At 43.4% G+C, this 27,814-nt stretch overlaps 1 protein-coding gene across 1 annotated transcript in view; it reads right to left on the bottom strand.

Annotated features, from left to right (window-relative positions):
* Nucleotides 1-3,516: 3,516 nt before the first annotated feature.
* The window catches only part of LOC121542498 (interleukin-15 receptor subunit alpha), a 31,018-nt gene continuing 6,720 nt past the window's right edge, over nt 3,517-27,814 (bottom strand). The window contains exons 2-7 of the mRNA XM_041851892.1: nt 14,641-14,838; nt 14,416-14,445; nt 5,979-6,167; nt 4,013-4,054; nt 3,821-3,893; nt 3,517-3,738 (exon numbers count right to left, since the gene is read on the bottom strand). Coding sequence (XP_041707826.1) covers nt 3,675-3,738; nt 3,821-3,893; nt 4,013-4,054; nt 5,979-6,167; nt 14,416-14,445; nt 14,641-14,838 — 596 coding nt within the window. The 3' untranslated portion in view covers nt 3,517-3,674. The remainder of the gene's footprint in view (nt 3,739-3,820; nt 3,894-4,012; nt 4,055-5,978; nt 6,168-14,415; nt 14,446-14,640; nt 14,839-27,814) is intronic.

Here is a 27,814-nt window from a genome sequence, read left to right as displayed (position 1 = left end):
TTGTCCTCCAAACACAACGAAGTTGAGTTTTTACCAAAAAAGTTCTATTTTGGTTTCATCTGACCATATGACATTCTCCCAATCCTCTTCTGGATCATCCAAATGCACTCTAGCAAACTTCAGACGGGCCTGGACATGTACTGGCTTAAGCAGGGGGACACGTCTGGCACTGCAGGATTTGAGTCCCTGGCGGCGTAGTGTGTTACTGATGGTAGGCTTTGTTACTTTGGTCCCAGCTCTCTGCAGGTCATTCACTAGGTCCCCCCGTGTGGTTCTGGGATTTTTGCTCACCGTTCTTAGTCCGCCACCAATTGTGCAAGTTCTCCCACTTAAAAAGATGAGAGAGGCCTGTAATTTTCATCATAGGTACACATCAACTATGACAGACAAATTGAGAAAAACAAATCCATAAAATCACATTGTAGGATTTTTTATGAATTTATTTGCAAATTATGGTGGAAAATAAGTATTTGGTCACCTACAAACAAGCAAGATTTCTGGCTCTCACAGACCTGTAACTTCTTCTTTAAGAGGCTCCTCTGTCCTCCACTTGTTACCTGTATTAATGGCACCTGTTTGAACTTGTTATCAGTATAAAAGACACCTGTCCACAACCTCAAACAGTCACACTCCAAACTCCACTATGGCCAAGACCAAAGAGCTGTCAAAGGACACCAGAAACAAAATTGTAGACCTGCACCAGGCTGGGAAGTCTGAATCTGCAATAGGTAAGCAGCTTGGTTTGAAGAAATCAACTGTGGGAGCAATTATTAGGAAATGGAAGACATACAAGACCACTGATAATCTCCCTCGATCTGGGGCTCCACACAAGATCTCACCCCGTGGGGTCAAAATGATCACAAGAACGGTGAGCAAAACGGTGAGCAAAAATCCCAGAACCACACGGGGGGACCTAGTGAATGACCTGCAGAGAGCTGGGACCAAAGTAACAAAGCCTACCATCAGTAACACACTACGCCGCCAGGGACTCAAATCCTGCAGTGCCAGACGTGTCCCCCTGCTTAAGCCAGTACATGTCCAGGCCCGTCTGAAGTTTGCTAGAGTGCATTTGGATGATCCAGAAGAGGATTGGGAGAATGTCATATGGTCAGATGAAACCAAAATATAACTTTTTGGTAAAAACTCAACTCGTCGTGTTTGGAGGACAAAGAATGCTGAGTTGCATCCAAAGAACACCATACCTACTGTGAAGCATGGGGGTGGAAACATCATGCTTTGGGGCTGTTTTTCTGCAAAGGGACCAGGACGACTGATCCGTGTAAAGGAAAGAATGAATGGGGCCATGTATCGTGAGATTTTGAGTGAAAACCTCCTTCCATCAGCAAGGGCATTGAAGATAAAACGTGGCTGGGTCTTTCAGCATGACAATGATCTCAAACTCACCGCCCGGGCAACGAAGGAGTGGCTTCGTAAGAAGCATTTCAAGATCCTGGAGTGGCCTAGCCAGTCTCCAGATCTCAACCCCATAGAAAATCTTTGGAGGGAGTTGAAAGTCCCAACAATTGTTTACATACAGATTATTTCACTTATAATTCACTGTATCGCAATTCCAGTGGGTCAGACGTTTACATACACTAGATTGACTGTGCCGTTAAGCAGCTTGGAAATATCCAGAAAATGATGTCATGGCTTTAGAAGCTTCTGATAGGCTAATTTACATAATTTGAGTCAATTGGAGGTGTACCTGTGGATGTATTTCAAGGCCTACCTTCAAACTCAGTGCCTCTTTGCTTGACATCATGGGAAAATCAAAAGAAATCAGCCAAGACCTCAGAAATAAATTGTAGACCTCCACAAGTCTGGTTCATCCTTGGGAGCAATTTCCAAACGCCTGAAGGTACCACGTTCATCTGTACAAACAATAGTACGCAAGTATAAACACCATGGGACCACGCAGCCGCCATACCGCTCAGGAAGGAGATGCGTTCTGTCTCCTAGTGATGAACGTACTTTGGTGCGAAAAGTGGAAATCAATCCCAGAACAACAGCAAAGGACCTTGTGAAGATGCTGGAGGAAACAGGTACAAAAGTATCTATATCCACAGTAAAACAAGTCCTATATCGACATAACCTGAAAGGCCGCTCAGCAAGGAAGAAGCCACTGCTCCAAAACCGCCATAAAAAAGCCAGACTACGGTTTGTAACTGCACATGGGGACAAAGATCGTACTTTTTGGAGAAATGTCCTCTCGTCTGATGAAACAAAAATAGAACTGTTTGGCCATAATGACCATCATTATATTTGGAGGAAAAAGGGGGTGCCTTGCAAGCCGAAGAACATCATCCCAACCGTGAAGCACGGGGGTGGCAGCATCATGCTGTGGGGGTGCTTTGCTGCAGGAGGGACTGGTGCACTTCACAAAATAGATGGCATCATGAGGAAGGAAAATTATGTGGATATATTGAAGCAACATCTCAAGACATCAGTCAGGAAGTTAAAGCTTGGTCGCAAATGGGTCTTCCAAATGGACAATGACCCCAAGCATACTTCCAAAGTTGTGGCAAAATGGCTTAAGGACAACAAAGTCAAGGTATTGGAGTGGCCATCACAAAGCCCTTACCTCAATCCTTTAGAACATTTGTGGGCAGAACTGAAAAAGCGTGTGCGAGCAAGGAGGCCTACAAACCTGACTCAGTTACACCAGCTCTGTCAGGAGGAATGGGCCAAAATTCACCCAAATTATTGTGGGAAGATTCTGGAATGCTACCCGAAACGTTTGACCCAAGTTAAACAATTTCAATACTAATTGAGTGTATGTAAACTTCTGACCCACTGGGAATGTGATGAAAGACATAAAAGCTGAAATAAATCCTTCTCTCTACTATTATTCTGACATTTCACATTCTTAAAATAAAGTGGTGATCCTAACTGACCTAAGACAGGGAATTTTTACTAGGATTAAATGTCAGGAATTGTGAAAAACTGAGTTTAAATGTATTTGGCTAAGGTGTATGTAAACATCCGACTTCAACTGTACCTTTGTGAATTCAGTGAAAACGTAATCCCATGCTTTTAGTGTTGTTGTGATTAGTTAGAATCTTTGCCAGTTTATGGATATGAATTAATCAATGAAATAATCAATATTACAATTTTTACATTGTCTTAAATTAATCACTTTAGGTGGTGTTTTAGGTTTTTACATTTTCCACACATGAGGACACCGAGTAATTTTTTCTAATAAAACAAATATTGAAAGAAATCAACATCTTGTACACATTAAAGAAATTCTCAGAATGCTTATATTCTTGATTTGCCTTTGTAGCAGCACATTCACCACTCTCTCAAATGGCAAGGGCCTGAGACGTGAAATGAACGACCCCAGCTCGCAGTTGGTTCAAGCAGGCAAATATAGCATGCTAGGTGATAATGGATGGGGTCATTTTTGCTTGTTTTTACTGTTCTCCAAATAGCATTTTAAAGTTGTTTAATTGTATAGAAATACAGTAAAGGAGCTTCAACTTTCAACCCCCCCGCCCACCCCCTTCCGGACCTCATTATAACTCAAACCCTGGTTACGGCCCTGCTCACATACACACACACATGGTCCACGTCTTGTCCAGTCCAAGGTCATTGTTCACCCACCATCAGACTGATGCACCTTTGTCCTTTCTAAGTGGCTGCTGTTTGTCCGTCAGGGCACTAAGGGGTGTGGCTCATGTCACAACATTCATTTGCACCATTTCATATTGTGTTGGCGACAGATCAAACCGCTGCATCCTGCCATAAGGGAGAGAGTGTTAGGAATTAAACAGAGACATCATTAGACCCCCTTCCCCACAAGGAAACCAGCCAATCTTACCCTTTCTTTCTCCAAAACATTAGTACTCCAATCGCTGCAACCAGCAATATTGTTACCACCACAACGCCTACACCTAGGATTTCCATTCAATGGGAACAAGAGAGAGAAACAAAACCATCAGGAGAAAGGACTCAGACTTCCTTTCTCAGACTTACCTCCCTCCATGTAATCTCTGTGTGGTAGCCTACTCACCTGCATGTATGACTGTAGCATAAATCTTTTCAGTGCTTCTACCTGAGAGTGAGAGAGATAGAAATACTGTATAAGTAAGTAAAATCTTGAGAGAGAGAGAGATTCATGAGTGTGGTAATAATGGTCAAAGAATGTTGCCAGGAAATGGTTGTAGTGAGTGTGTAGTTAGCATACACATGCCAGGGGAGATCAGTGGGAGTGAAGCCAGCAGGCAGAGGTACACAGGCAGTTTTCTCTAAAGACTAGCATTGTCTAGCACAGCGGTTCCAAAACTAGGGGTCACTATACATGTCGAACATAATGTTCTGTCTCACGATTCCCGAGCATGAAACGGCACAGGGTATGTTCAGTGTGCTGAGTGGCTATATTGACGAAAAACAGATTCCATGGATCGAATGGTGAGCTTTGCACAGATGGTGGGACGGTGGGCAGGCCTCTGCACTGTAGTTATGAATGTCTCCCTCTGCCATATGGACGCATTGTACCATACACCAAGAGCATCTGGCGGGAAAAGACCTGAGCACAGAGCTCGGAGATATACTACAGCAGGTAACTTCGATTGTAAACTACATCAAACCACATCCACTGCGCGCACACCTGTTCGAAAAACTATGTGGAGATATGGGATCAGAGCATGACAATGTTCTAATTTAACTAAGGCTAAGTGGTTATGGAGAGGAGTGTTGGAAATATTTTTCGCATTGAGAGAATAACTGTTGTCATTCACAATGGATGTAAAAAAAAACAGACTTGGTTGACTTTCTGTGTTATGAAAAGAAAATGTGTCTCCTTGCCTATGTAACAAATACATTTGGGAAACTGAACGAACTGAACACAAGCATGCTGGGTGGGGAAACAAAAAAACATTCTACAGATGACTGACCGAATCAGTGGATTCAGAGGAAAGACTTCTTATTGGAGAGTCTTTCAAAAGCCAACCATGCCCCCTTCCCTCGGCGGTGCATGTTTCCCACATGAGTGATGACTGCTCACCTTCAACGCTTGGAAGAGCACTTTCGGACCTACTTCCCAATCCGTTTGACTGTGATTCTGGCTCAGTTGACATGCCGGTAAGTGAAATCGAACAGCTGATCGAGCTGTCATGTGACCAAAAGCATTCACGGGTCACTACGGAAGAGTTTTGGTTCCTGACTCAAAGAGAATACCCTGCCGTCTTCCTCTGAGCATTAATGCCGTGTTCAAAACAAATGGGAACTTGGAAATCTCCGACTTACGACTTCAGTGCGTTCAAGACAACTGGGAACTCGGATAAGAACAAGCTCCGACTGGGAAAAATCGCTTTGAACTATCATCCAATTCGGGAACTCGGGCCTCTTTCTAGAGCTCCACCTTTCCGACCTGAAGATCACTGACGTCATGATTTCACCCTGTATATTTCCAGGTTCCCAGTTGTCTTGAAAGCACCATAAAACTCATGCCACCCTTCGCCAGCTCATATCTGTGTGAAGCTGGATTCCGTGCTCTCGTTGGATGTGACAGCAGAGATTAGGGGCGCACTATCGACCACACCCCTGACTTTGAGAAGCTCCGACACTACATGCATCAAGCACACCCATCTCATTAGTGGCAGTGAGATAAAATACATTATGTCAGACTAATTTGCAATTGACTGCCATAGCCCCACATTAAAAGTATGTGATGGTGAGTTGAGAAAACAATCAGAAATACTGTTAGAATGTTTTTCAATTGGCTGTCATAGCCCCAAATAAAAAAGTAACATTGTCTGTTAATTACATTTTAATTACATTTTTTTCACATGGTTGGGGCCATGAGCATTTTCAGAAATCAAAATGGGGTCGTGGGCCAAAAATGTCTGGTCTAGCATGAACAACAAAGAACAGTACACCAGAATGGACCATTACCCAACACAGATCTTTAAATAAATGCAACAAAAATGTATCTGTACTATTCAGTAGAGTGATATACTATGGACAAGTATCCTCACCGCCAACTGGATCCTCACTGGAAGTTGGGGCTCTGTTGGAGACACAGTGACTCTCTGATGGAGAAACAGTCTTCGTGGAGACAGAGGTCACCGCACTGGACTTATCCACTGGTACTGATGTGATGTCATCGATGATGATGGTTGTCACTGTAACCGTAGTCTTGACATCTTGGGTCTCTGTGACAGGATCTAGGGTTAAGGGGTAACAGTTTTAACTGACCTGTCCAACCATACCTCTCATAGAGGCACATGGGACATTTATCATTAACATATAGAGAGTAAAAAGTCAGCAATTGATGAAAATTGGGAGGGACATACCCAGCTATAATAGTAATAGCCTGGATACAGCCCTTAGCCGTGGTATATTGGCCATATACCACAAACCCCCGAGGTGCCTTATTGCTATTATAAACTGGTTACCAATGTAATTAGAGCAGTAAAAATAAATGTTTTGTCAATACCCGTGGAATATGGTCTGATATACCACGTCTGTCAGCCAATCAGCATTCAGAGCTCGAACCACCCAGTTTATAATAACTAATTTACCGCATGGTGATGTCACCAGGCAGGCCAAAACGCCATCTCACCAAAACAGGCTGACATTTCAGACGGCTTTTCAAACATCTCCTACACTAAAAGGGCATTATCATCATTTTCACAGTATTATTCCAACCTAGTGAGGACATATATACACTACCAGTCAAAGGTTTGGACACACCTACTAATTTTTACATTGTAGAATAATAGTGTCAAAAGACATCAAAACTATGAAATAACACATATGGAATCATGTAGTAACAAACAAGTGTTATACAAATCAAAATATATTTAATATATTCTTCAAATAGCCACCCTTTGGCTTGATGACAGCTTTACACACTCTTGGCATTCTCTCAACCAGCTTCACGAGGTAGTCACCTGGAATGCATTTCAATTAACAGGTGTGCCTTCTTAAAAGTTAATTTGTTGAATTTCTTTCCTTCTTAATGCGTTTGAGACAATCAGTTTTGTTGTGACAAGGTAGGGGTGGTATACAGAAGTATCAAGGCTCAGGAGAAGACCCAGATGCAGACAGTTCGAAGTAACAAAAGTTTATTACAAAAACAGGAGGCAGGCAAACGACAGGTCTAGGGCAGGCAGAGGTCAGTAATCCAGAGCAGAGTCCGAAAGGTATAGAACGGCAGGCAGGCTCAGGGTCAGGGCAGGCAGAATGGTCAAAACCGGGAAACTAGAAAACAGGGACTAGAGAAAAAACAGGAGTACGGGAAAAACGCTGGTATGCTTGACAAGACAAGACGGACAGGCAACAGACAAACGGAGAACACAAATGCACTGGGGATAATGGAGAAGATGGGCGACACCTGTAGGGGGGTGGAGACAAGCACAAAGACAGGTGAAACAGATCAGGGTGTGACAGTACCCCCACCCTCTACGGATGCCACCTGGCGTCCTACCTGGGCACATACCTGGTTGACCGGGGTGTCAGCGGTGGAACTCAGCGATGAGGCCTGGGTCCAGGATGTTTCTAGCGGGGACCCAGCACCTCTACTCCGGGCCATAACCCTCCCAGTCAACCAGGTACTGGAATCCCCTGCTCCGCGGTCTAACCTTTAGGTGGCGCCTCATCGTGTACGCAGGTTGGCCATCGGTGAGATGGGGGAGAGGGGTGGGCCTGGAAATAGGAGACAAAGGGCTGTGAGACATAGGTTTAATCCTAGATACATGAAAAGTAGGATGTATACGGAGGGTACAGGGCAAAAGAAGAAGAACAGCAGAGGGGCTAAGAACCTTGGAGATGGGGAAAGGGCCGATAAAATGGGGAGAAAGTTTGCGGGACTCCACCCGGAGGGGCAGATCTCGAGTGGACAGCCATACCATCTGCCCAAGACGATACCAGGGAGCCCGGGTTCGGTGGCGGTCCGCCTGTTGTCAATACCGGGTCGGCGACAGCGGCGGACGAACATCTGGGCCGAGGGTATGCCGACCTTTTCCTCCGGGAAGAGCGGGGGCTGATAACCCAGGGAACACTCAAAAGGCGAGAGACCAGTGGCAGAGCAGAGCAGGGGAGGGTGTTGCGGGCGTACTCAACCCACACGAGTTGGTGGCTCCAGTTGGTGGGGTTGGTGGAGACAAGGCAGCGAAGAGTCGTCTCCAGGTCCTGATTGGCTCGCTCCGACTGGCCATTAGACTGAGGGTGGAACCCGGAGGACAGGCTGGCAGACGACCCAATGAGCGTGCAGAACGCCTTACAGAACCGGGACGAGAACTGAGGTAGCTTGGGGAGAAGAACGAAATGGGCAGCTTTGGAAAACCAATACACTACTGTCAGGATGACGGTGTTGCCATCAGACGGGGGGAGACCAGTGATGAAGTCCAGGGACATGTGAGACCAGGGACGGTGAGGGACAGGAAGTGGTTAAAGGAGACCAGCCGGAGCTTGCCGAGGAGTCTTGTTCTTCGCACAGATCGTGCAGGCGGCGACAAATGCAGAGATGTCAGGGACCATGGTAGGCCACCAAAAGCGTTGTCGCACAAAGGCCAGGGTCCGATGGGAGCCCGGGTAGCAGGCAAGCCTGGAGGAGTGGGTCCACTCCAGGACCGAGGGGTGGACAGCGTCAGGAACAAACATCCAGTTATGCAGACAGGGGGGAAGCCAGGGTGCATTAACTCCGGATAAAGTGGCGATAAAAGTTGGCAAATCCCAGGAAACGTTGCAGCTAACTCTGGATGTAGGCTGGGGCCAATCCACCCACCGTTCTCACCTTTCCAGGATCCATCTGTACATTCCCCACAGCGATGATGTAACCAAGGAAGTGGATGTTGGAGCGATGGAATTCGTACTTCTCCGCTTTCACAAAAAGCTGGTTCTCCAGGAGGCGCTGGAGGACCTGTCGGACGTGGAGCAAGTGTTCTTGGGCTGAGCGGGAGAAAACAAGGATGTCGTCGAGGTAGACGAAGATGAACCGGTTCAACATGTCGCGGAGAACGTCATTAACCAGGGCCTGGAACACAGCTGGAGCGTTGGTTAGACCAAATGGCATGACCAGATATTCGTTGTGACCGCTGGCTGTGTTGAAGGCAGTCTTCCACTCGTCCCCTTCCCGTATCCGCACCAGGTGGTCCAACTTGGAGAAAATGGTGTCCCCCTGGATCGGCTTGAAGGCCGAGGCGATGAGTGGTAGCGGTTCTTAAGCGTGATGTCATTGAGGCCTGGTACTCTGCGGGAATGGCGGAGAGGTCCGGGGCAACTTCTATAGCCCCCAGGAAGATGTCCCAGGGCAGGCTGCATCGACTTCAGGCAATGGGCGTGAGAGAACGGGCTCCAGCCCATGATGGCACCAGCAGTCCAGTCGATGAGGGAATTGTATCGCTGGAGCCAAGAGAATACCAATACCACGGGAACCTGGTGAGACTTAATTAGCATGAATTGGATAGCCTCACTGTGGTTCCCTGACACTCGTTGGTTGATGGGAGTGGTATTGTGGGTGACCCGGCCTATAGAACACCCGTCCAGCGCTCTAACGTCCATGGGAATGGAGAGTGGCTGAGTGGGGATGCCCAGCTCGGACGCCAGGGTAGCGTCCATAAAACTCTCATCGGCCCCAGAGTTGATGAATACCCGGAGAGATTTCGACTGGTTCCCCCACAGCAGGATGGCATGGAGAGGGGTGTGAGTAAGGGGAGAGGAAAAGTTATCCGTATGGCCCACCAGAGTACTCGCTCCTACCGGTGAGCCTGGTCTTTTAGTGGACAGGAGGACACGAAATGGCCAGTAGTCCCGCAATACAGGCAACTCTTCGTGTGAAGCCTGTGCAAACGTTCGGCTGGAGACAGCCTAGCTCTGCCTAGTTGAATCGGCTCGGAAAGAGGTGAATTGGCAGACTTCGGAGACTCTCGGGGGAACTCGGGTTCTCTCGGAAACGGAGACGTCGAGGACTTCCGGGATGCCTCGGAGGCGAGGTGGAATCCTTGGGCGGGTGACTGGAATCGGACCTCCTCTCCTTCCTACATTCCCGTAACTGCCCATCGATCTGGATGGTCAAGGCGATGAGAGAGTCGAGATCCGTCGGTAGTTCCCGGGCTGCTCGTCCTTAACTTCCTCCGATAATCCGTGCAGGAACGTGTCGAACAGCGATTCCAGGTTCCAGGCACTCTCAGCTGCCAACATGCGGAAAGCCACCCCATAGTCTGCCACACTGCGGTAGTCTTGCCAAAGCTGGAGTAACTTCCGGGCAGCCTCTCTCCCGGACAATGGAGAATCGAAAACCTTCTTCACCTCCGCCACAAACTCCTCCAGACTGAATCATACTGCCATAGCCCAGGCGAGAGCGACATCAGCGTGATGAGGTACGCTATCTTCGAGCAGTCCGAGGGGAAGGAGGAGGGTTGACGCTCAAAGATGAGAGAACACTGAGCAAGGGGGGTTGGGGTAAGGGGGGAGGGGGTAGAAGGATTTCTTTATCCTATCCCAGGTATTCCTTAAAGAGGTGGGGTTTCAAATGTCTCCGGAAGGTGGTGAGTGACTCCGCTGTCCTGGCGTCGTGAGGGAGCTTGTTCCACCATTGGGGTGCCAGAGCAGCGAACAGTTTTGACTGGGCTGAGCGGGAACTATGCTTCCGCAGAGGTAGGGGAGCCAGCAGGCCAGAGGTGGATGAACGCAGTGCCCTCGTTTGGGGCAGGCAGAGGTCAGTAATCCATAGCAGAGTCACAAGGTACAGAACGGCAGGCATGCTCAGGGTCAGGGCAGGCAGAATGGTCAAAACCGGGAAACTAGAAAAAAGGGACTAGAGAAAAAACTGGAGTAAGGGAAAACTGCTGGTAGGCTTGATGAGACAAGACGAACTGGCAACAGACAAACAGAGAACACAGGTATAAATGCACTGGGGATAATGGGGAAGAGGTAGGGGAGCCAGCAGGCCAGAGGTGGATGAACGCAGTGCCCTCGTTTGGGTGTAGGGACTGATCAGAGCCTGAAGGTACGGAGGTGCCGTTCCCCTCACAGCTCCGTAGGCAAGCACCATGGTCTTGTAGCAGATGCGAGCTTCAACTGGAAGCCAGTGGAGTGTGCGGAGGAGCGGGGTGACGTGAGAGAACTTGGGAAGGTTGAACACCAGACGGGCTGCGGCATTCTGGATGAGTTGTAGGGGTTTAATGGCACAGGCAGGGAGCCCAGCCAACAGCGAGTTGCAGTAATCCAGACGGGAGATGACAAGTGCCTGGATTAGGACCTGCGCCGCTTCCTGTGTAAGGCAGGGTCGTACTCTCCGAATGTTGTAGAGCATGAACCTACAGGATCGGGTCACCGCCTTGATGTTAGCGGAGAACGACAGGGTGTTGTCCAGGGTCACGCCAAGGCTCTTCGCACTCTGGGAGGAGGACACAACGGTGTGGTCAACCGTGATGGCGAGATCATGGAACAGGCAGTCCTTCCCCGGGAGGAAGAGCAGCTCCGTCTTGCCAAGGTTCAGCTTGAGGTGGTGATCCGTCATCCATACTGATATGTCTGCCAGACATGCAGAGATGCGATTCGCCACCTGGTTATCAGAAGGGGGAAAGGAGAAGATTAGTTGTGTGTCGTCAGCGTAGCAATGATAGGAGAGGCCATGTGAGGATATGACAGAGCCAAGTGACTTGGTGTATAGCGAGAATAGGAGAGGGCCTAGAACTGAGCCCTGGGGGACACCAGTGGTGAGAGCACGTGGTGCGGAGACAGCTTCTCGCCACGCCACTTGGTAGGAGCGACCGGTCAGGTAGGACGCAATCCAAGAGTGAGCCGCGCCGGAGATGCCCAGCTCGGAGAGGGTGGAGAGGAGGATCTGATGGTTCACAGTATCAAAGGCAGCAGACAGGTCTAGAAGGACAAGAGCAGAGGAGAGAGAGTTAGCTTTAGCAGTGCGGAGAGCCTCCGTGACACAGAGAAGAGCAGTCTCAGTTGAATGACCAGTCTTGAAACCTGACTGGTTTGGATCAAGAAGGTAATTCTGAGAGAGATAGCAAGAGAGTTGGCTAAAGACGGCACGCTCAATAGTTTTGGAGAGAAAAGAAAGAAGGGATACTGGTCTGTAGTTGTTGACATCAGAGGGATCGAGTGTTGGTTTATTGAGAAGGGGTGCAACAGGTCTAGGGCAGGCAGAGGTCAGTAATCCATAGCAGAGTCACAAGGTACAGAACGGCAGGCATGCTCAGGGTCAGGGCAGGCAGAATGGTCAAAACCGGGAAACTAGAAAAAAGGGACTAGAGAAAAAACAGGAGTAAGGGAAAACTGCTGGTAGGCTTGATGAGACAAGACGAACTGGCAACAGACAAACAGAGAACACAGGTATAAATGCACTGGGGATAATGGGGAAGATGGGCGACACCTGGAGGGGGGTGGAGACAAGCACAAAGACAGGTAAAACAGATCAGGGTGTGACAGAGAAGATAGCCCTATTTGGTAAAAGACCAAGTCCATATTATGGCAAGAACAGCTCAAATAAGCAAAGAGAAATGACAGTCCATCATTACTTTAAGACATGAAGGTCAGTCAATACGGAACATTTCAAGAACTTTGAAAGTTTCTTCAAGTGCAGTTGCAAAAACCATCAAGCGCTATGATGAAACTGGCTCTCATGAGGACCGCCACAGGAATGGAAGACCCAGAGTTACCTCTGCTGCAGAAGTTCATTAGAGTTACCAGCCTCAGAAATTGCAGCCCAAATAAATGCTTCACAGAGTTCAAATAACAGACACATCTCAACATCAACTGTTCAGAGGATACTGTGTGAATCAGGCCTTCATGGTCGTATTGCTGAAAAGAAACCACTACTAAAGGACACCAATAAGAAGAAGAGACTTGCTTGGGCCAAGAAACACGAGGAATGGACATTAGACCGGTGGAAATGTGTCATTTGGTCTAGATTTTTGGTTCCAACCGCCGTGTCTTTGTGAGACGAGATGTGGGTGAACGGATGACCTCTGCATGTGTATTTCCCACCATGAAGCATGGAAGAGGTGTTATGGTGTGTGGGTGCTTTGCTTGTGACAGTGTCTGTGATTTATTTAGAATTCAAGGCACACTTAACCAGCATGGCTACCACAGCATTCTGCAGCGATATGCCATCCCATCTGGTTGGAGCTTAGTGGGACTATCATTTGTTTTTCAAAAGGACAATGACCCAACACACCTCCAGGCTGTGTAAGGGCTATTTTACCAAGAAGGAGAGCGATGGAGTGCTGCATCAGATAAGCTGGCCTCCACAATCCCCCGACCTCAACCAAATGTAGATGGTTTGGGATGAGTCGGACCGCAGAGTGAAGGAAAAGCTGCCAACATGTGCTCAGCATATGTGGGAACTCCTTCAAGACTGTTGGAAAAGGATTCCAGGTGAAGCTGGTTGAGAGAATGTGAAGAGTGTGCAAAGCTGTCATCAAGGCAAAGGGTGGCTATTTGAAGAATCTCAAATATAAAATATATTTTGATTTGTTTAACACTTTTTTGGTTACTACATGATTCCATATGTGTTATTTCATAGTTTTGGTGTCTTCACTATTATTCTAGAATGTAGAAAATAGTAAAAATAAAGAAAAACCCTTGAATGAGTAGGTGTTCTAAAACTTTTGACCGTTAGTATATATATATATACATATATATATATATATTTATATAATACTTTTTTCCCCACTTTGACAGAGTATTTTGTGTAGATTTTTGACAAACAATGACAATTAACAGTAACAGATTTTTTTTTGGAAAAAGTCCAAGTGTGAATACTTTCTGAAGGCACTGTAGGTCCCAGCCCAAGTCAAACAAACGCCTGCACGCACTGTGGGGTTGGGCACAGAAACAGCTCAAATCACAGAGAGAATCAAATTGTGTACCCAGACGGTTGATAACTACAGTCTGATCAATGTCAGTGTTTCCCAAACTTGGTCCTCGGGACCCCAAGGGGTGCACGTTTTGTTTTTTTGCCATAGCACTACACAGCTGATTCAAATAATCAACTAATCATCACGTGTTGAATCGCTGTGTAGTGTTAGGGCAAAAACCAAAACGTTCAACCCTTGGGGTCCCGAGGACCAAGTTTGGGAAACGCTGCCTTAGGTGCATTGGCAATGTACAGAATGTTCCATACAATGTGCCTTTCCATATACTGTATCAAACAGATCACGTACCGAAAAGGATAGGACAGAAAGTGAAAGTAGTGGCGATGGATGACAAGAAGAGGAAAGGAGAGAGGATATTATTAATGTAGACTCAAGGGGCGTTCAGTTATTATTAGTCTGATGGCTGCTGGCTTTAATCTCACTTATCTCCCCTGACATGAAACGCACTACAAACATTTCCTGCCATCACGCTTTGGCCATTATTAACAACATTCATGAATCTCTCTTTTTCTCTCTCTGGCAGACAGACAGACATACAGGCAGGTAGGCAGGCATGCAGACAGGCAATACTCACGTTCTATTGTAGTTGGAATAGATGGGTCAGCTGGAATAAGCATGCGAGAATCAGCCAGACAATACACACTTTTGTTCCAAATATCTAGTCTCATACCTGCTCTTTATATGTAAATGATATGCATTACACATATAGTCTATAGTTATTGCATAATTGGAATACCTGATCTTATAGGTGTGGTTTGTCTGTCTCAATGTGTCATAGGTGGGTAGTGTGCCTACTTACGAATGCATATCAGTGTTGGGCGTGTCCACTGAAGCTTCTGATCAGTCAGTTTGCACCTGATGAGATTGGAGGTCCCCGCCTTCCTCACATAGCCATCCACACACTGGTAGCGCAGAGAGACGTTTTCTTGATAACCGTTTTCTTGATAACCGTTCAGGGGCTTGGTGAGATTAAACTGAGACGGGGGTGGGCACACGTCTGAGGGGTGATGAGAAGGTGATTAGGTAAATAAGGTGTGTTCCCATAATACTGGGCTGGAACCAAAGCCTCAGTGGCGCAGTCGTGATTTGTACATTTTGGGGGACCAATTCTGTCTGGGTAGGATTTGTTTTATTGATAATGCATTTTCTGCATCTGTATAAAGCCCCATTGCAGAATTAAAAAAAAAATCTCAATATCAAATTACTTCTGCTTAACAATTAAGTACATACTGTAATAGTTGTCCATTAAAATTGTCAAAAAGAAACAAAAATAGCTTTTTAGCAAAACACTATTTGTCAAGCAAAAATTGTGCTAGGACTGTCTGGGAGTGGTCAGAGTGGGGAGGGAAGGGGACCTAAGCAGTGCATTAACCACAATGTGGCTGTCACGACTTCCTCCGAAGATGCCACCTCTCCTTGTTCGGGGAGGCTTCGGCTTTTGTCGTCACCGGCCTTCTAGCCACTGCCGCTCCTCATCTCATCATTCCATTTGTTTTGTCTTGTTTATTACACACATCTGGTTCATATCCCATCATCAGTACCTGTATAAGTGTTCCCTCTGCCCCCTTGTATTTGTGTGTGATTGTTTATTGTGGAGGATAGAGAAGTTCAGTGGAGCTCCGTGTATTTTGTATCGCCGGGATATTTCCCCATGTGCCTTGTATTTTCCAGTGCGCCTGTTTTGTGCACTGGAGTGTTTTGACGCATTACTGCGTAACTCTGTGTTTCAGAATAAATCCTGTTATTCTGTGATTTACCCTCCTGCGCCTGTCTCCTTCGAAATCACCTCCACCTGAGGGATATGTCATCTGAAAATTAGCTGTTATTGGCAGAGAAGTTTCGAACTCCCTTTTGTTATTGGTCAACTAACTTATACCACCTGGTGATGTCACCAGGCAAGCCAAAACTCCATCCATGCAAAACTTGCTGATTAGAAGGTCCTGTGTATATTGTATTTTCAACCAGCAACTATTACATTTCACATTATGATAGATTAATTATTAATGACTAATTATTACACCCTGAAACTGTGTATAATGTGTTAGAAATGTGTGAGTGTAGGACCAGTAAAGGCTATGGCATTGAGCCACTATTTAGCAATGTGAGTAAGAGTTAGGCCAGACAACAAAGACAACTGAGAAACTAAGATAAAGAGGCCTCCCAATTTAGGGAGGGGAGAAACTGTTATGAAAACATGGTGCAGAATATTGTGAGAACGGCAATAACTGAGTAAAGCAGGGAGTAGGATATGTGTGTGTGTGTGTGTATGTATGTGTGTATGCATGTGTGTATATGTGTGTGAACTGAAGGTCAGTAGAGCAGTTTTAGAGTGGAAAACTACAGCCCGCCTACAGAGGGAAGGGATTTATTTTTGTATGACTTATGCGTATAAAAAGATGGACTCTGAAATTGTGATGGCAGAATTCTCAATGAATAAATATCTCTGACTATGCAGACCGGGACTCTGGCCGTTACTTAAATCCCAAAAGACTTACAACCTTTTGGGGAGACGCACAGAGACACTAAAATAGTTTGTTAAATAATTCACATAACAGCTTGGTCCTTCTGAGCCGGACTCCAATACCCTGTTTCTGTCATTCCAGGTAACTCTGAAAACCGTCGACGGGCGAAATGATACATTCGTAAATAGAAAGTCCTGCCCTTTGACATTAAGGGTTAAAACAGGCCAGAGGACACCTGATTAATGACAGAGACGGTGACGGAATCCAAACCTACATTGAATCTCGGCTGCAAGGATAAGGTCAGTAGTCTTTATTCATTACTTGGTGAAATTGATTTGAGAACTTTTTTTTTTTTTTTTTTTTTTCGTTTTTTTCGGGAATGGATCAGCTTAATATTGCAGATAGATTGTATCTTCTATCAATGTAATTGTCTGCATCACTTCCAATCCCCCATGTTTTTTTTTTTTATATATATATATTTTTATATATATACTCCCCTTTATTACTTTTCAACCCCACCATCCTTTCCCTACTTGGAGTAAATTAGTGAACAACAATTCCCAGGCCTCTACTTCCGGTCTATACTTACTATCTACACCTTATGGACACAGTTAATTTTACAATAATTCTATTATATATATACATATATATATACATATACATACATACATACATACATACATACATATCATTATTATTATTATTATTATTATTTATTTATTTTTTGCTCCTGAACTACTTCTACTCTCAACCTCTCCGTTCGTTTTCATGATGTCCATCCGGTTTGCTTCTATATGCCATATCTTTCTAACTGTGCTCTTTCCCAAAAGCTCCCAACATACAGCCTATATACTTATTATGGACACAGTATGCTTTACATTATTAGCTATCTTTGTTATTATTTGTTGTTATTTGTTATTAGTCCCATCCTTCAACTCTATTCAATACCTCCCATCTATCTCTTAACACCATCCATATCGGATTTCTATTTGCCATATATATTTCAACCGTACTGTGATGTTTTACAAAAGTTCTGAACCTTTCTATTCTCATTGCTTCTACAGATTGAGAGTTAAAAATAAACAGCTTTGCTAAAAGTATTATTATATTATTGATTGATTGACTATGGCTTTTCAGATCACCCAGTAATGCTATCTGCAAGGTTAGTTCCAGGTAAATATTGCAATCCTTTAGCCATTCCTGGACCAGTGTCCAAAAACAAGCTACAAATGGACAGAACCAAAACAAATGGTCCAATGATTCCGTCTCTTCACAGCAAAATCTGCAGAGCTGGGAAGATTGTATCCCCCATATAAATAACATTCTATTGGTAGCAAGGATTTTATATAATAATTTAAATTGAAAGATTCTAATTTTTGAATCCGGTGTCGTTTTGCGTGTCAGTTCATAAACACTATGCCATGGGATCGGTACATCAAAGATCTCTTCCCAACTATTTTGCAATCTATATGGGACGGCTGTCAATCCCTTTGGTCCTTAAGTGAAACTGATATATTTTTTTATTTATCACAGTTTTCCTTAACCAATTATGTTCTTTAATGCAAGGCCGACAGACAAGTTCCTTACTTTCTCCCCCTTCCACTTTCCTCTTCCATTTTTGCGGTAAAGCTGCCATTATTTGGTTGTAATTTTGGGTAGAGCAGACATTTCCATATGTTTTTGTTAGCTGCATGTGCGTCATAACTCCACCAGTCCTACCGATGATATCATTTACAAAGATTATACCTTTTTTAAACATTCTGTCAAAAATAAAGGTTTTTTGTCAATTAGTATATTTGAATTTAACCACAATATTTGTTGCATTATTTGTTCTGTCGTTTCTGGAGGATTAAATTGAAATTGCAACCAACTTTCTATGGCTTGTTTTAGAAATAGTGACATTTGGGAGATTATTTCCTTTTCAAATAACTGAAAGTGTGAGGTTGTAATCTGAATAAAGGGAAAAAAGGCCTTTCTTGAACATTGGGTGAGACAATCTTACTAATTTGCTTGAGAACCAGTTCGGATTTAAGTATAACTTTTGTAAGACTGAAGCTTTTAGTGATAGGTCTAATGCTTTAATATTTAATAATTTCTGTCCTCCGAATTCATATTCATTATATAAATATGCTCTTTTAATTTTGTCTGGCTTGCCGTTCCAAATAAAATTGAATATTTTTTTCTCATATAATTTAAAAAACTGTTCGCTAGGCGTAGGCAAGACCATAAGCAAATAGGTAAACTGTGATAATACTAATGAGTTAATCAGGGTGATTTTTCCACAAATTGACAGGTATTTTCCTTTCCATGGTAGTAAGATCTTATCTATTTTTGCTAATTTTCTATTAAAATTTATTGAAGTGAGATCATTTATTTCCTTTGGGATATGTATTCCGAGTATATCCACATCACCATCAGACCATTTTATTGGTAAACTACATGGTAATGTAAAAATTGTATTTTTAGTGATCCAATACGTAATATAGTACATTTGTCATAATTTGGTTGTAATCCAGAGAGGTTAGAAAATGTATCTAGATCCTCTATGAGGCTGTGGAGGGTTTCTAGTTGTGGATTTTAAAAAAACATGAATCATCAGCGTACAATGACACCTTTGTTTTTAAGGTCTTTATTTCTAATCCTCTGATATTATTATTAGATCTGATTTTAATCGCTAACATCTCGATGGCCACAATAAATAGATATGCCGATAGTGGACAACCTTGTTTCACTCCTCTTGACAGTTTAAAACTTTCAGAGAAATAGCCATTATTTACTATTTTACACCTAGGGTTACTATACATGATTTTGACCCATTTTATAAGAGATTCTCCAAAATTGAAATGCTCCAGGCATTTATATATAAACCCCAGTCGAACTTTATCAAATGCCTTTTCAAAGTCTGCTATGAATAGCAGGCCTGGTTTCCCCATATTTTCCATAGTGTTCTAATGTTTCCAATACTTGCCTTATATTATCTCCAATGTATCTTCCATGTAAAAAACCTGTCTGATTAGAATGAATAATATCCGGCAATACCTTTTTAATTCTATGCGCTATACATTTTGCTAGGATTTTTTGCATCACAACACTGAAGTGTAAGGGGCCTCCAATTTTGTAAATGGACTGGATCTTTATATTTTCCACTTGTATCCTGTTTCAGTAATAATGAGATCAGTCCTTCTTCTTGAGTGTCAGATAATCTACCATTTACATAGGAGTGGTTAAAACATGCTAATAACGGTCCTCTTAGTATATCAAAAAAGGTTTGGTATACCTCGACTGGTATGCCATCCAACCCTGGAGTTTTCCCAGACTTAAAGTCTTTAATTGCATCCAGAAGTTCCTCCTCTGTAATTTCACCTTCATGAGTCTTTCTGTGTGGCTGTTAATTTGACATTATCAATAGAAAAAAATCTCTACAATTAGCTTCAGTTAGAGGAGATGGAGGCGACTGAAAAGAAAACATATGCTTAAAGTACTTTGTTTCTTCCTTCAAAATGTCATTTGGTGAATCATGGGTGACTCCGTCAATTGTAACCAGTTTCATTAAGTTCTTTTTGGTAGCATTCCTATGTTGAAGATTAAAAAAGAATTTTGTGCATTTTTCCCCATATTCCATCCAGTTTGCTTTATTTTTATAATATGTTACACTTGATCTTTCTTGAATAAGTTTCTCCATTTCTTTTTGTTTTTCCTCTAATTTATTCTGAGCCTCTATGTTACAGTTTTTATTGCCATCTATCTGTTCTGTTAGACTTTCTATTTCCTTTCTTAGTATAAACTCTTTTGACCTAAATTGCTTTTGTTTTCGAGATGAGTACTGAATTGCATGGCCTCTAAAGGCACATTTAAAGGTGTCCCATACAATAAGGGGATTCGCTGTACCTATGTTATGTTGGAAAAAATCAGTTATAAATTCCTTTGTTCTAATTATAAATAAATTATCATCCAATAGGCTTTGATTAAATTTCCAATATCCTCGCCCACGTGGAAATTCAGTAAGAGTAATATACAGGTAAAAGTCAGTAAATTAGAATATTTTGAAAAACTTGATTTATTTCAGTAATTGCATTCAAAAGGTGTAACTTGTACATTATATTTATTCATTGCACACAGACTGATGCATTCAAATGTTTATTTCATTTAATTTTGATGATTTGAAGTGGCAACAAATGAAAATCCAAAATTCCGTGTGTCACAAAATTAGAATATTACTTAAGGCTAATACAAAAAAGGGATTTTTTAGAAATGTTGGCCTACTGAAAAGTATGAAAATGAAAAATATGAGCATGTACAATACTCAATACTTGGTTGGAGCTCCTTTTGCCTCAATTACTGCATTAATGCGGCGTGGCATGGAGTCGATGAGTTTCTGGCACTGCTCAGGTGTTATGAGAGCCCAGGTTGCTCTGATAGTGGCCTTCAACTCTTCTGCGTTGTTGGGTCTGGCATTCTGCATCTTCCTTTTTCACAATACCCCACAGATTTTCTATGGGGCTAAGGTCAGGGAGTTGGCTGGCCAATTTAGAACAGAAATACCATGGTCCGTAAACCAGGCACGGGTAGATTTTGCGCTGTGTGCAGGCGCCAAGTCCTGTTGGAACCTGAAATCTCCATCTCCATAGAGCAGGTCAGCAGCAGGAAGCATGAAGTGCTCTAAAACTTGCTGGTAGACGGCTGCGTTGACCCTGGATCTCAGAAACAGAGTGGACCGACACCAGCAGATGACATGGCACCCCAAACCATCACTGATGGTGGAAACTTTACACTAGACTTCAGGCAACGTGGATCCTGTGCCTCTCCTGTCTTCCTCCAGACTCTGGGACCTCGATTTCCAAAGGAAATGCAAAATTTGCTTTCGTCAGAAAACATGACTTTAGACCACTCAGCAGCAGTCCAGCTCTTTTTTTCCTTAGCCCAGGTGAGACGCTTTTCGCGCTGTTTCTTGGTCAACAGTGGCTTGACACGAGGTATGCGGCAGTTGAAACCCATGTCTTTCAAGCGTCTCTTGGTGGTGGATCTTGAAGCCCTGACTCAGCAGCTGTCCACTCCTTGTGAATCTCCCCCACATTTTTGAATGGTTTTTTTTTTCACAATCTTGACTAGGGCGCGGTGATCCCTATCGCTTGTACACTTTTTCTGACCACAGTTTTTCCTTCCCTTTGCCTCTCTATTAATGTGTTTGGACACAGAGCTCTGAGAACAGCCAGCCTCTTCTGCAATAACCTTTTGTGTCTTTCCCTCCTTGTGCAATGTGTCGATGGTCGCCTTTTGGACAGCTGTCAAATCTGAAGTCTTCCCCCATGTTTGTGTAGGCTTCAGAACTGGACTGAGAGACCATTTAAAGCCCTTTGCAGGTGTTTTGAGTTAATCAGCTGATTAGTTTGTGGCACCAGGTGTCTTCAAAATGTAACCCTTACACAATATTCTAATTTTGTGACACACGGAATTTTGGATTTTCATTTGTTGCCACTTCAAATCATCAAAATTAAATGAAATAAACATTTGAATGCATCAGTCTGTGTGCAATGAATAAATATAATGTACAAGTTACACCTTTTGAATGCAATTACTGAAATAAATCAAGTTTTTCAAAATATTCTAATTTACTGACTTTTACCTGTATATGCCTATTACATGATGGTCTGACCGCATTCTGTCCCCTATCAACACTTTTTTTACTTTTGGTGCCAACGAGAATGAGATAAGAAAGAAGTCAAGACGACTAGCTTGATTCAGTCTCCGCCATGTATATCTCACTAGATCAGTATATTTAAGCCTCCATATATCTACTAGTTCTAATGTATCCATGACATTCACAATTTCCTTAAGAGCATGTGGGTGATTGTTTGTGGTGTGATTTCCTTTACGGTCCATTGAGCTATTTAAAACAGTATTATAATCCCCCACCATAATAATATTGTCTTGAGTTGCTTGCAGGCTTGATAATTTATTATATATATTGTCAAAGAATTGTGGATCATCATTATTTGGTCCGTAAAGGTTAATGAGCCATATCTGTTTATGGTCCAATAACATATTTAAAATAATCCATCTACCTTGTGTATCTATTTGTACAATTTGCACATTTGGATCGAAATTACTATTAATTAATATCATCACCCCTTTTGAATTTCTTTGCCCATGGGAGAAGTATATTTCCCCCCCCCATTCTTTTTTCCACGCTACTTCATCTCGAATTGTTGAATGAGTTTCCTGTATACAATAGATATTATATTCCTTCTCTTTGAGCCATGTAAATATTGTTCTTCTTTTGTTATTATCAGCTAAGCCATTACAATTATAACTGGCTATACTTATTTCACCATACACCATAATGAGATACAAGTTTCAAGTCTATTTATCATTATATATGTTTGTAAATTTACCAATAAAAAATAGCGTAATGATTGAGTGTCCATATAGCTGTACCGTGATATTTGCATTGCTACGGAGTAGCCCTTCAATTGTTCTCCACTAATTCCCCCGCTAAAGCCCCTTCCCATCCCAAGTTGAGCCGTCATCGCCGTGATCAGCATCCCACCCACGTCCCTCCGTATCCCTAAGGCCCCGAGAGGCCAGGACCCATCCATCGAAAACAGCACATAGTGCCACCCACAAAACAAAAGCAGGTCAACCGCCAAAAAGCATTTCCAATGCTTTCACCTCTATATATATATATATCTATTTATTTATTTTTTAATTATGCATATCCTATTTTTCATCATTATCAATTAATATGCGTAATAATGTCGGCAGTTCACGCGTAGGATTCTAACATATAACCCGGATTGCCATTGTATTACATTTAATTCATTGACAAGTAATTATTATCCCAGCAAATAATTCCCCGCGGTCCATCCCATACCCTCCCCCCAACATCCCCACCCCCCACAACAGACGTCAGACAAGCACACACGCACATACTCACATACTCCAACACACTCAACCCCTCCCCTCCACAGTCCACCATAAAAACAGATACTCAACAGCTGTTATATCCCAGAGCCCAACTCGAGAAATAACTTGATCTACGAGTGCAGATACAGTTAAAGCTGACTGAGAAAGCATGCAGATTGAGTAGAAATTGATAACAATGTGAGATTTGATTAATCTACTTAATCTATGTCCAGTCCTAGGTGATGGAGATCAGATCACCCTCTTCACCTGAGACACAAACACTCTGATCCCCTGTTTTAACCATTTTCCCAAGCATCTCCATGCGATCAGACCTTTGATTATTTTGTGCCACCTGGGCTACAATGATAAACCCCCTCTCTGATTGTCCGAGTGTGACCCCCTCCCCATGGGTTACTGCAGCCAGTGTTGCCAGCACTGCCACTACCTGGGTGGGCGTACCCCACCGGAATCCCCACCGGCTAGGTAAAGGTCGTCAAGGTTCTCATTAGCAGCTTTGAGAATTTCCTTGTTTATTATGCTCTCCCATCAGGGGGCTCTGGCTTTGTATGACCAACCCTGCCAGGCAGGCTCAGAATCTTGAGGGGGCGGTGCTGCTCAAGTAGGTCTCTGACCGTATTTATTTCTCTGTTTAGGCTGCATATTCACAGCAGGTCCAAAAAAGAGATGGGAACTTCTCTTTGGTGTATAGGTCGCTCAGGTGGGTGTCAAGGTTATAGGGTTAGGGGATCTTTCCATCATGATAGGACAATGGAAAATTAGATTAGATGTATACTATATTTAAAAATGTATATCCCTCATCCACACAAAATTGACAGCTCTCTCTCTGTACCCCTGCTCCCAGACCCCCGGTCGGCTCCGGGATATGCAACCATTTCCCCTCTCACTCATTTAACGCCGCACCTTTTCAAACACAAAAATGCATACCACATGGTTGACTGGGGAAGAAATGATTGATTGATTTGAGAACTTGCTAAAATATTGAAAAGTAGCAAATTGATCAATGCGTAGCCATTTTAAGTGAAATGTAGGGGACTGTCAGGAATTATCAAGATTACATTGTGAGGATAGACTCCTCCGTAGAGTAGGAGATCATTCTGGGGGACTAGTCAACCTGTTGGTGGGTCCGTAACGATTCACGGTAATAGGCCATTACCAAAAGAAACTACCCGGTGTTGAAATAGAAGGAACTATTAAAAGTACACCTATGGGATGGAACCTGTAAGAGATTATTGAACAGTCAACAAATAATCCGGGTTAAACAAATACAAAAAGTACACCAGAAGGAATTTAAATAGCATGTGTGAGAAATAGAATATTAGTAAAGTCAAAAGTCACAAACAACTGTAGATTTTGCTGTAACTCTATCCGTTCTGGAGCCTTATAAACTCCAGGTTACCGATATAACACCAATAATCATGTAAGGTTGTATACGTGTGAGACCTAATGCTTGCTCAAAAGTCACATGAATAATTCCAGGTGGTTGTATAGAGGAGGGAGAACCCATTCCTGTTGTATGAGACTGTCAGGAATTATCAAGATTACATTATGGGGATCAATCCCTCTGTAAAAGTATGAGATAATTCTGGGGGACTAGTCAAGATTACATATACAGGAAGGGGTGATTCAAGGTGTTGTTGTGTGAAGCTATTTTGAATTACTTGTTAAATTGACTTGTTATATAGAAGAGGTGGCTAAGGGATTTTTAACAGTACCAACCATGGGGGGGCAAATCCTCACAAGAGGTCCCAGAATTTACTGGGGATGAGAAATACTTAATGTAATTAAAATGGAATCCAGGGATAGAAGAAATCTCCATTATGTAACCAGGTGGGGGGAGAGGTATGGTTTTGAGGGACGTCTAGACGCAGATAAACTCGAATCCATGCTTAAACAGATACATAAGGTGTGTAAAGGAGAAATAAGCAGTGAGAGAGAGAGAGAGAGTAGGAGGGGGCCAGTACCCACTGATAGCCTTACCTAATCTATTGGCGGGGAATGAAAGGGGCCCCAGCAACCTTAGATGTATACAGTAATAATAATAATATGCCATTTAGCAGACAGGCCATGAACACAGAGGACGTGGCCAGAGTAGTAGAAGGAATGACCCACCCCAAAACAGGAATAGTAAGGTTTGGGCTGCCGTTAGAGGGCAGTGGGTTTCAGGGGATGCCCAGAGGACACTTTTGCCATGGGCCGATCACGGAGAGTATGTTGGGAAAATAACTGAATTGTGTAATAGCCTCAGAGAGACATGCAATCCATCATGAGCAGAATAACAGACAGGACAGAGCCAAGAAAGAAGAGGATGATGCAGAGTAACTAATTGCCACTCTGGGAGAGATGGCGGGTAGAACTAGAAACTTAGGAGAGAGAGGAGATAAGGCAGGAAAGAGTGAAGGCCACGGGGGGGGGGAGAATAGGGGCTTTAACTGTAACAAGGGAGGGCACTTCGCCAAAGAATGTGAGGTCCTGTGTAAATACTGTGGCAAGATAGGCCATAACTTTTCCCGCTGCAAACATAAAGGAGAGGGCAAGAAGGGAAACCGGGGAGAGAAAAGAGAGAAAAGAGAGAAGAGAGAGAGAGAGAAGTCCATCCCCCAGCTTTGAGCGTGAGGAAGATAAGGCGTGACTAGTCCTTGAGGGAGAAATAGTAGACTCTAGTGGGGGGAAGACTAAGGAACCCTTTGATCCAAATTGTGAGGTGTTTGAATTGGCTACTATTGACTTAGCACTTCAACAGGAACAGAAACCTTATTTGACATTGACAGTAATGGGTATGAAAATTAAATTCCTTTGTGATACGGGAGCCTGCAGGACAGCAATCTGTGCAACAGACAAGCCAGATGGAGTCAGGATTGATGGGGAGAAAATCATAGTGCGATCTGCCTCTGGTCATCAATTTATTGAAAGGTTATCAGCCCCAATAACCCTAAAACATGACCAATCAGGATGAGAGGCAACCATACCAATCCTGATATCTGAGCTGTGTCGGGTAAATTTACTAGGACGTGATGTAATGACTAAATTGAATGTGGCTGTCATTTCCGCTGAGAGGGGAATAAAAGTACACATAGTCAGAGACAATATGGTGGTCTGTGGGGAAGGGGAGCCATGTTATTGGTATAGGCAAGAATTGTTAAGGGGGGTAATAATTGGAACTTGCTGATGATGTAGTACCAGGCCCCACTAAAATGTCCCCCGATGACCTACACTGTACTCTCTGGTATAACAAACACCCAGGTCCAGATGCAATATATGAGGAAGCATTATTTAAAACCACAGAAAGGACTATAGCCTTGAAATGGTTTCACTATGACAACACCCACGCAGTAGTGGAGGTGGAACTAGGGCCCCAAAGTCAGAGACTGTTCAGGGAAATATGGAGCCCACATGTGTCCCTAGCAAAGGAGCCAGCAGAGGACTGGAAAGACATGGGCCAGTGGGTATCCAAGGGTAAGAGGATCACTGATTGGGTCAATATTGTGAGTGGCGATCAACACAGCCCATCCACAGATAGTACATTTAGATGAGAATAGCAGATGCTGAGGAGAGGAATACCTGTTGACAGAACAACAGGAGTCAGACTTAAAAGAAGTTCCAGAGCATTTGTGGTCCCGGGGTCCAGCATACGTAGGATTAATAAAAGGGGTAATTCCAGTACAGGTGATACCCAAATCTAATCATAGGCCGTATCAGAAGCAATACCCTATGAAACCAGAAGCAATAAAAGGTTTGCAGTTTACCAAGAGCAGATTGTGAGGGTCCTTGAGGGAGGGCCAATTCTCGGGGAGATAGTGAGGCCAGAAACAAAGGTGCAGTGTCCTGGAAATCACAGTCTGTTTTTTTATTTTTTCAGTTCTGCTGGGAGTACATTGGATGATGGGGTTTTGTGTTGAATTAGAGACAGTGAGACTATTAGTCAATACCTAGGAGAGAAGAGAGGTTACGGTAGCAAAGACAGACAAGAAGGAAATGGTAATAGTGGAGACAGGAGTGAGTGGAAGTGTTACAATTGTGACAAAACGGGACATTTTGCTAGAGAATGTGAGGAACCGTGTAGTTACTGTGCAAGGAAAGGGCACCAGTTAAGAAACTGTAGGCAGAAGGGGAAGAGAGAAATCAGGAGTCCTCATGACCTGGCTGTTTGGTTGTTGTTTTTTAATTGGGGTTTTCAAATAAAAAACAACACACCTAGTATGATGTTTATAAAGCCTTGTTGTTTCAATTTTGGGGGGTTTTCAGCAGGTCAAGGGCGATAGGTCTTAGAGGAGCACACACAGTGAATTTTATGGAGTTTTTTAGGTTTTGGCTGAGTTTGGGATATATATGATTTCTTATGAGAATGAATGTCATGAGGACTAATGAACACTTGGGATAAGTAACATTTATGAAATATTTAGAATAATGGTAATGTTTGGTATACTATGGGATGGAATTTAAATTGCCTCTGAACTCTGTTTTAACTTTCTGGTGTTAATTAATCATCCACACTGGTAAATTCTAAAGGCATGAGAGGAGGACTTTAAGATAGTTTATTTTACCAATAAATAAAAATAAGGGATGGCAATTGGATGATAAATTACCAAT

This window comes from Coregonus clupeaformis, chromosome 20, assembly GCF_020615455.1.
Source record: "Coregonus clupeaformis isolate EN_2021a chromosome 20, ASM2061545v1, whole genome shotgun sequence".
NCBI classification, from domain to species: Eukaryota; Metazoa; Chordata; class Actinopteri; order Salmoniformes; family Salmonidae; genus Coregonus; species Coregonus clupeaformis.
The sequence above is the reverse complement of the archived record's forward strand: the minus strand, read 5'-3'. Positions and strand labels throughout refer to the sequence as shown.